Genomic DNA, 10,114 nt, shown 5'->3' with positions numbered 1-10,114 from the left:
ATGATACTGTGCCATCTGCCTCATCCCTCACTTGTTCACCCCACGGATACGAATGCTGCACACACGGAGGGAAGAGGTGCCCTGTGGTGAGCACGGGGCTGGTGCCCGTCCTCAGGGATGGCAGCCAGCAGGGACTCAGGGCAGCCCAGGCCACTGTGACACCAGCAGGAGAGGGTTGGATTGGTGCCTGGAGCCCGGTCAGGGAGAGAGGGAAGGTGGGAGGCTCCCGGGAGCGTGCGCCCGGGCGGGGGAAGCACTGGGTGGGGGACCGGGAAAGGCCAGCGCAAGCTGAGTGCGCTGCGCGTGTGGGAAACACACTCCATCCATTTGGTGTTTAGGGAATTTCTTTTTTAGCAGAAAGCTTTTAAATGTATAAATAACTTGCCATTAAAAAGAGAGGGAGCCAATCTGGTGAGGCAGCTGGCACGCAGAGGCCGCCACAGCCAGGTCTGTTGCTCCTGTGGGCTTCTCCGCAGAGCTCGGGCAGGAGGCCCCTGAGAACCGCGGGGCACACAGTGTGTTGCTTCTGACCTTTGCCCTGCTGCTGTAAGAGGTCTTCAGGTGAACTTCCACAGCACTCCATCCGGAGGAAGCCCGCACCACGCACATCTGGCCGGTCAGCATTCTGAGGACGTTTGAAAGCCTGGACCCCACCATGTAGTTCCCAAGGTCAGCACCTTCCCCCACTGCCACGGGGTGTGACGTCTCCTCGTCAAGGACAAATCTTAGGATATTCTTTAAACTGTGTGATTTATAAAATATCCAGATGGCTGTTTACTTCAGCTTGGCCTTCTGTGCAAACAAGGGACCGAGAGGTAGGCCCCTTTTCTGCTGGAAATGGTCTTTTCCCAATATGTGTCCAAACCTGAGAAACCTGAATGTGTCCAAACCTGAGAAAACCCAAAACACACAACACGATTTGGAAGTTCTCTTTTTTAGCGTAATGGAAATGTGGGCAGAAATCATCACCATTCTCTGAGTGTTCTGAGATTTTTTTAACAAAAACATTTTATTTCAAAGGGCAGGTAAGTATTTTGCTAGACACAACTGAAAACAACGGCCAGAGAACAATTGGAGTTTGTCTTAATAACAAAATGCCATTTCTGTTTCTTACACTTCATATGACACAATACACATCTTAAATAAATAACCCACTCTGTTGCTATGTATTAAAAACAGTCCCAGGTGTGGTGTGTGTTGTGGAGCGAAGCCAGTTGCTGGGCTTGGACCTGCCAATCCCAGTGCTGGTGGGGAGGCCGCTTCCCAAGCCTCCGCCGTGCCCCTGTGCCTGAGCTGAACAGCAGCGCCGTGGCCCCGGAGGGCAGCAGGAAGGCCAGGGGCTGGGATGACGGTGACTTCGGGGCGCTCTGTGGCTGGCATGCCTGGGTGCCTCCAACCGGAGGTGCTTCCTGCCTCCTCACCCCTGGCTTCTCGACAATTAGTTTTCAGGTCAGTCCGGAACATCGTGGGTGCTGGAAAAGCCTCTGGGTTGATGTGGTGGGTCTGAGCTCCGGCTTGGTTTCCGACCTGGTTGTCGGCCTTCTTGATGTCGTGTGGCGCTGGCTCTCTGCTTCTCTGCTGGCCGGCACTGTCTTGTGGGCTCTGGTGTCCTGTTTTTCCACATGGCACATACAGGTTCTCTGAAGCCACAGCCAGCGTGGCCCTCGCTCACTTTGATGTTCTGTGGCTGAAATGCCTGAGAGGGTCGGGGCTACCTGTGCACCCCCCACTCTCCCGGCCTTGCTGTCACACATGCATTTGGGTGGCTGCATGCGCACACGCCTGCGAGGCCAGGGCCAGCCGGGTCTTCCGTCCTCTGGCTCGGCTCAGGCAGCAGTTCCTGCAGACTTTTCTCACTGCTGTTCAGCTCTATGTATCCTTTAAAATAGCACCAGGAGTTCTCAGGTTGGCTTCTGTGTCTTTTCCAGGTGCATGTGCAAAAGGCAAAGGGAGGTCGCTCTTTCCATGCAGGGTCCTTTGTCTGAACTGTCCTTGAAAGGCAGTTGTGAAGGGAGGGCCCAGACCCCCTCCACGGGACTGGGGGTGGGGTGTCACTGCTCCTTAAATCTGAAAGGATGAAAGAAGAGCTGCTCTAACAGCCAGCAGTGGCTCCGCAAGAGATGCTGAACCTCACACACCATGCGCAAATCCCATGGGGAGCCAGCTGCCCTCCCGGCCCAGCGGGGAGCCACCTCCTCTCCTGCAGGGGTGCTGGACACTGGATAAACCCTTGCACCTTTCCCACAGCCTCCTGGGGGCCAGGAAGGAGGGAGAGGGAGAACCAAGGAGGGGAGGGAAAAGAGGAGGGAGGGAGAAGGGGGCGAGCAGGAAGGCAAGGAGAGCTCGAGGGGCTGCAGCTCCAACAGAATGCCAAAGACGGCAATTCCCTCACATCTTCCACTCAGGGTTTGAGGAGAGATTACCACTAACCCATCCAAACAGAGGTATTTATTAGAAAAGAAAAAGCAAGACTGAAGGTGGCATGACGTGAAAAGATAAGCCACGCGTTTTCTTTCTTTTAGGGAAAGCCAGGTGGGGAAGGCAGATAGGACAGAAGGCGCCCTGGAGCCGGCTTTCACGCACGGAGACAGGGCCCAAGCGGGACTTACGGAACTTGGTCCCCCGTAGCCGACCCTGGGCAGCTCAGCTCCTTGTGTATGAGGCGGATCAGGAACTGCACCAAAACAAAGGTGAGCCCACCTGTTACTGGAGCAGGCACAGGGCGGCCCGCGCTGTGGGCACCGTGAGGACCTGGCCTGCAAGGCCCGGGCAGGTGGCTCTCTCCCCACAGCACCTTCCCTGGGGTCGCCTCCCTGCAAGAGCAGTGGGGCCGGCATGTTCAGCCCGAGGCCGTGGCTCCTGTGGGCAGGGCTGTCTGATGAGGGCCCAGGAAGAACCAGGAGTTGCCCTGAAAACAAGGCTTTTGGGAAAGATGCAGCCTGAAACACTTCTGGGTTCAAGTCATGTTTAGAATAAAATTAATCCAATCATAAAATGTCCACAGGGAGGAAAAGAAAATAAAGACAAGAGGACCATAATGCTGGTGGCCCAGGGGGTGGACCTGCGAGCTTCTCAGGCGACTCTAAAGCCAGGTGAGCGTCTCCTCTGATGCCACCCCGGGGTCTGAAGAGGCTGTCATAGGACAGCTGCACCCCACTGGGAGCCCCTTGGAGGCCAGGCCTGGCCAGGGCCCAGGGCTTTCCACCAACATCACTGCCTCAGCCTTGGCTCCTCTCCGGACCCAGAGCTTTAACTCCGTGCCCTTCACATGTTCGAGGGCTCAACGCCAGCCTGCAAATCCAGACAAATGATTGTGCTACCTCCAGTTAAACTAGTGCATTTTCCAGTGTGGATCCACTCTCTCCCCAAGTGTGACATCAGCCCACAGGAGGGCTCTCCCTGGACGTGGCCCCTCGTTCTTAGAGGGCAGCAGATGCCCTCAGACCCAGGGTGGATCACTGGTCCAGGGGAGGCAGGGAAGGGGTGCTGGAGGGTCTCGAGGGGCTACTTAAAAACCAAACACATGGCCCCACCCCCAAGCCTCAGGTCAGAGCTCTAGAAGGCAGAAACTCTTCTATCTCCTTAGGTGCTTATGGTTCAAGTAGGGGCTTAGGAGTCCCTTGTATGAAGTGAGTTCAAGCTGGAGAGAACAGGGGCCCCTCCTACAGATAAGATGAATCCAGCTGCTCTGCTTGGTGCATGAAAGGTGTTTGCGACAATTAGGTGGTAAAGGTCGTGGGAACACGGCAGGTACTAACAATAGTGCTGGTGGCAATAGCAAGAATTTTGTTCAATAAATCCATCTGTGTGAATCTGAACCTCTAGCTCCGACTATCGGCACAGGCTTGTTGTTTGAGCCGGTACCTTACCCACATCTGCATCCTGCCAAGTGTGATGTATGAAAAGTGCTAGCCCGAAGAGGCCTATGATTATGAAAAGCCGATCATTAAGAGAGAGAAAAAGATGAAGAATGTAGTAGCAAGTGTTATCTGTGGGTACGGGATGAACTGTAAATGGTGACAGTTCTGAAGAACAGAGATCCAATTTCAAAACATGCCCACATGTTTGGCTCACGCATGCAAGAATGACCAACAAGGAGGGGCCCTGCCAACTCCAGGAGCCCAGGCGACACGCACTGGAGACCTGAGTCTCCAGGGCATGGAGTTAAAGCTCTGGGTCCGGAGAGGAGCCAAGGCTGAGGCAGTGATGTTGGCAGTCCTGCAGGCCCCGGAGCTGGCCATCAGTGTGCGTTGTGAGGCAGGAAGCATGGTGCCCTCTGGCCCCCCAGGACACCTGCTCAGATCATGGAGGTTCTCAGCCCCAGACTTGGAAGGAAACACTTGTCTATTTTGGTGAAGATACCAAAAAGCATGTTGATCAGTGAAGAGAAAAAGGTATGTCTAGTTCTTAGGTTTGAAAAGCCCAACTCAAGCTCACGGGCCTGCTGCACATCCTGGTACAGTTCCTTCTCCACTGCAACAAGCCCCCATCTCCCAAGTGCTTCAGCTTTAGGTCTCTTTCTTCCAACGCAGCAAATCCAGCTTCCTCTGGTTATTATTTACCTGTCGTGTACTTTCCCATTCTTTTACTTTCGTCTTTTCAGAATTCCAGCGTAGCCGGTGTGTTTCTTGTAAATAACCAGTGCCTGTATTTTTAAAAGCAACCTGACAATCTCTGCTCCTAACTGATGAGTTTAGTTCATTTATTGTTACTGTGTTGCTGGTTTGCTGGGATCATTTTCATCCATGTTGCTCTGTATTTCTGTATTTACCCTGTTTTTTCTATGCTTCCCCTGACCCTAGGTTCTCTTAGATTAAGTCTTCATTTCCCTGTATTGCCTTGAAGGTTATACATTCTATTGCTATTGGCTTGACAATATAAGAACTGCAGTGTGCTGGAACTCTCATTGTCCCACTTGTACCTTACATTTTCAGTATTTCAGTTCTTTTTTATATTGCCCAAATTAGTCATTATTGCTGTTGTTTTAAACTAAGAGTCAGAAAGCTTTTTCTGTAAAGGTCTAGATAGTAAATATTTCAGGCTTTGCAGCCATATGGTCTCTGTTGCACATTCTTTTGTTGATTTTTTAAAGACATATTTAAAAATATAAACCATTCCCAGCTGGAGGATCATACAAAAATAGGCCACAGTTAGCTGGCCCCTATTTTATATGGTCAATACTCATTTAGATTCATCCTTAGGAATATCACTTTTTTTTGCTTGCATTTCTCCTTGCATCTCAGACTTTCCTTCTGGATCTATCTTCCTTCTTTAAATACATTGTTTAGCAATTTTTGCTGGGAGCATCTTTGGTTAAAAATGTTTTCACTTCACCCTTACTCTTGCATGCAAGTTTATCTAGTTACAGAATTCTAAGTCATTTGATTCCTGAATCTAAGAATGTTTATCTTTCATGTATCTGGAAAATTCTCAGCTATTTTCACTTAAAATATTGCTTCAAATCCAGTCTATTATCTTCCTCTGGAATTACTTTCAGATAATATTAGGCCATCTCATTTGGTCCTCCATTTTATATTTAATTTCTCTTTAATATTTTCCATCTTTTTGTGCTGAATTCTGGATAATTTCTTCATATCTATATTTCACTTCAGTAATCTTCTCTTCAGCGATATCTAATTTGCTTTTCTAACCCACCCATTGAGTCTTTTTCCAGGCTAAAGATCATATTTTTCATTTCTATAACTACTGTTTGGTTTTTTTGAAGCCTGCTCTGTCTTTTTGATAGTGTCTTGTTCTTTTTTCATGAGGTCAGTTCCTTTTTTTTTTATGTCATTAGTAACATTGCATAAATTTATTTTTAGTTTATATAACTCTTTTATCTGCAGTTTTGGGGGAGTCCAAGTCCACCATTTTTTTATGTCTGTTACTGTCATTCAAAGTGGATTGCTTCCTTATGTTTCATGATTTTGGATTGTGAGCTCATCTTTAGTAGGGTGTTAGCTACAGAAATCCTATGCTGCAGGGTTGAGATTTGTCCCTATTTGCTTCTGCATTATCACTGCCTAAGGACCAACTTTGCTCATTTAAAATATATTTATATAAGCTCAAAGATTAAAGCTGACTGTGGGGAGGTCTATGGCTAAAAATTTTCAAGGGAGATTTTTCCCCCCTAATCTGGCTAAGATGGGCAGATTCCCATTGTCTTCCTGTGCCGGTGTGCAGATATCATCTAGTACACTCCTTCACTGCAAGCATGGCTCTTCGAGGGTCCTGGCTCTATGACGAAGTCTCCAGTTCCAAATCCTCATCTTGTGCCAACCTAACGCCTTGTCTCTTACCCAGTGTGGGCACAACCACCCCAACCCGTTGATTCCTGAGCTTGTGTATTTATATTGCCTTTACAGTTCTGGCTCCTGGGGAATTCCTTTACTTTCTTATGAGTTTGGCTAAGCATCAAAACAATTTTCAATATATATTACCAGATATTTCTGAAGAAGATATTTCAGATTCTCTGAACAGCTGTAATGACAGGAATTTTACTGCTACTTAGTGGAAATCCATCTGGAGGCTTCATCAGAACATTCAGGCATTAAAAAAACCCACAGATGATCCAAAGAACAGCCATTTAAACCTAGTAAATTCATAGGTTGACAGTTGGTATTTGATTTTGTATGTGGTGGGGAAGTTGAGTTTTAGAATTTCCTGGAATTAAAATATAAGACTTTAATTGAGTTGATATTTCTAAAATTCTCAACTCATTTTTATTGGGATCAGCCTAAGGTTTTGTCTGCTGAAGTGAGAGGAGAGGCATGGCTGTGGGTCTGGGGACTTTGTGGCCAGGTGACTTGTAAAGATGTGTATGTGCCCCTCACAAGTGCATATCTATGTGACTGTGACATCATCACTGGTCTTCCCTACCTAGGGGAAAACCTCAAACTTTCTCAACACAGGAGGGCACAGAAGCAGGAGCCCAGAGAAAAGGGGGCAGAAGCCAGAAGGCAACTCAGCGTCTGCACTAGCAACCTCTTCCCTCCTTTATTCTCTCCCATCCCTTCAGGTGAAAGAAGTTGGGGCCGCTCCCGCCGTCTGACAGCATGGCTGCAGGAGGGACACCAGGACACTGATGACCACTGGGAGGCCGGGCTCTGTGTATCATCTGCTTTAATTCCACAATAATCTTGTCACTGGGTGCCATTATCATGCCCATTTTAAAGCTGTGGAAGCTGTGGAGCAGAGGTTATGAAACCTGCCCAAGTCACACGCATGACAGGTGACAGGCAGGATCCAGAGCCACGGAGCTCCGTGCTCCTGGCCTTTGTGCTATCCCGCCCAAGGCTGCAGAGCAAGACTGTCCTGCTTCTGTTTCTGACTTTTTCTAATCAGAGAGAGAAGGAGCTTTAGACCATGCATATTTAGAAAAGATGGGAAGACCCACACCTCTCTGACAACTCAGGAATGCATGGGAGAAAGTTCCACCAGTGTTTGGCCACAACCACAGAGATCTGCATTCAAGGTGGATTGGACTAAAAATAGGCCGACTTACCAGTAAGGCACAGGCATCTGCACACATCAGCATGTAAAACACATTGCTCCAGCCGGACGGGGAGAGGAGCCCAGCCAGCAGGGGGCCCAGGGCTGCTCCTGAAATCAGGCAAATGGACACACATGGTGCTGTTTAGAGACCACACAGAATGGGGCTCAACACCTCACTCACAATGAAAGGAAAACATGGAACTACACTACCTCATCCTGACCTATCAGATTGGGAGCGGGTAAAAGGCCTAGTATAGGGTGAGCCTTTCAAATCTGAAAACCTGAAATCCAAAATGCTCCAGAATTCGTAACTTTTTGAGTGCCGACACTCAAAGGAAATGCTCACTGGGGCATTTCAGAATTGGGATTTGAGATGCTCAACCAGTATAATGCAAATATCCCACAATCTGAAAAAATAAAAAGACATAACCACTTCTGGTCCCAAGCACTTCAGATAAGGATACTCCACCTGTACGCCTCAGTACTGGGAAGGCAAAGCTGGCACAGCCTTTTCCCAGAACCATCCTAAAAATGTGTGTTGACATTGCAATGTTCATTCTTTTCATCCAACACTCCCATTATTTTCTTGAGTACATGTAAGGAAATCCGAATTCAGTGCACAATCTTAGATATTCTTACGCCATAAAAACGTAACTGGGTAAAATTTGAATAAGATTTGTAGATACTAATATTCTTTCAATGCTCACTTTCTGATTCTGATCATTGCACTGTGGTCTGTCATGGAATTCCTTGTTTTTAGGAAGTACGTGAATAGTTATGAGTAAAGGGGCAGCATGTGTGCATCTTACTCTTAAGTGGTTCAGAAAAATTATGCATGTATGTGTGCATATATGTGTGTGTGTGTAAAAACACGAGGGGTGCATGATGAACCACATGTACTAAAATGTCTGAATTCTTTGAACTATTTCTGCAACTTTCTTGAAGTCTGAAATTATGTCAAAATGTTTTTTTAAAAGATGAAAAAAAAAATAAAGTATCCCCCTAAATGCCCAAGGACTGCTGTTTAAGAATGTGTTTTGTAGCATCTGATGCATTTTACCAAGAGGGACTGAAATTAATTCTGATACACATTTAGGATGGCCTGTTTTGGTAGATGCATGGGAAAAAGCATGAAGAATGCACCAAGCTATAAACTGACATTCGACTCTGAGAGGTAAGATAACCAGGGTCTTTCATGCCCTAGGCACTCATTTTTTTCAAGTGTTCACAAAGTGTACTTCCTATTTTATAATCCCAGGAGCAATTGTATGTTTTTTTTTTTGTTTTTTTTTTTTAATTCTCAGAACTTCCAGGTAAACATGGTCGGCTACTCATGTGTTATCTCCACACCCCCCAAGCAACATGAACTGCACCATCACTAACTTCTAAAGGTGATAAATCCTCCCACCGAAGGGCACGTAGTTTTGGAAGATGGACACAGAAGGGCTGACAGCTAACACAGCCTCCAGTGTTCCCTGCTCCACTGAGCATCCTCAGAGGGAGACAGCACAGGGACACCTGGAGCAGAGCGAGGCCCAGAGGAGCACAAGAGACGGGAGGGGAAGGCAAGGAAGGAGGAAGGCAGGGGGAAGGGAAGGGGGTCAGCAAGAGAAAAAGGGTGCATGGGTTGAGTCTTTTATCACAAAGTGTGAGCTACATTCCCTCTGCCGCACCTCGGATCCCAGGTCTCTTTTCTCATCCTCACTAATAAAGAGACTCCTCCTGACGCCCCGTGCAGGAGAGCGCAGCTTAACCCGTGGGGACACTAAGCCCAGTGCAGGACAGGGATGCTCACCTAACAGGCAACGGGGGATCTGGGGAAAGACACCAGCTTCCACCAAGCAGCCACCCATGGTTCCATGCCATGGCAAGGATGTCGGCAGCTGGACCCAGGCTCCCCTGGGCACTGAAGGAGTCTCCTCCTCCAGGTTCCGCAGGGTCCCACTGCCTGGAGACCAGCAGCCAGCACACCGTCCCCACAGAAAGACTTCAAACCACTATGCAGGGCCCCTTCTTCCATGGGAAGTGATGAAGGGGCAACCAAGGTCTGCCCTGTGTCTGGGGAACGCCCCAATGCGAAAGCAAGCAAGCTGGGAGGAGGGAGCCTGGAGGAGAAGAACATTCCCAGAGCTCATAGCACCCCCAGAGAGCCAACAGAAGACTAAGTTGAACCTCAGGACACTCCCCCCTCCCCCCTTTTTTTGTGGCTGAAAACCTGTTATCAATTTCACATGATTCAGTCTAACATGAAATAAAACAGGATGCACTGAAAGGGCAGAGAAACATCAGTAAACATTGAAAATATGGCAGGAAAAGTAAAATGGTCGATACAAAGGTGGAAAATACAGTCAAGAATCTCCCTGAGAAAGTATGAGAAAGAACAGGGAGACAGGCAGGAAGGGAAAGAAAGAAAGGAAAGTTGAAGGATTAATCCAGAAAAGCCTACATCTGACTAATACATTTTCCAGAAAGAAAAAACAAATCAGAAAATGGTAGGAAAACTTATCAAACGAATAGGGGCCCAATTTCCCTAAAGTGAAGGGCAGGTGTTTCCAGACTGAAGGCGCCACCAGGTGCCCAGGACAGTGGATGAAGAAAGGCTGCAGGGGTAAGGAAGGGA

At 48.1% G+C, this 10,114-nt stretch overlaps 1 protein-coding gene across 2 annotated transcripts in view; it reads right to left on the bottom strand.

Annotated features, from left to right (window-relative positions):
• Positions 1-980: 980 nt before the first annotated feature.
• Positions 981-10,114, bottom strand: part of SLC37A1 (solute carrier family 37 member 1) — a 67,924-nt gene continuing 58,790 nt past the window's right edge. Inside the window, exons 18-20 of one of the 2 annotated variants that reach the window (XM_030806156.1) lie at positions 7,505-7,602; positions 2,610-2,674; positions 981-2,067 (exon numbers count right to left, since the gene is read on the bottom strand). In XM_030806156.1, the coding sequence (XP_030662016.1) occupies positions 2,052-2,067; positions 2,610-2,674; positions 7,505-7,602 (179 nt within the window). In that variant the 3' untranslated portion in view covers positions 981-2,051. The remainder of the gene's footprint in view (positions 2,068-2,609; positions 2,675-7,504; positions 7,603-10,114) is intronic. The other variant, XM_030806157.1, reaches the window with a different exon arrangement.

Source organism: Nomascus leucogenys, chromosome 25, assembly GCF_006542625.1.
Source record: "Nomascus leucogenys isolate Asia chromosome 25, Asia_NLE_v1, whole genome shotgun sequence".
In the NCBI taxonomy this organism is placed as follows: domain Eukaryota; kingdom Metazoa; phylum Chordata; class Mammalia; order Primates; family Hylobatidae; genus Nomascus; species Nomascus leucogenys.
This window is presented reverse-complemented; position numbering and strand designations above follow the sequence as displayed.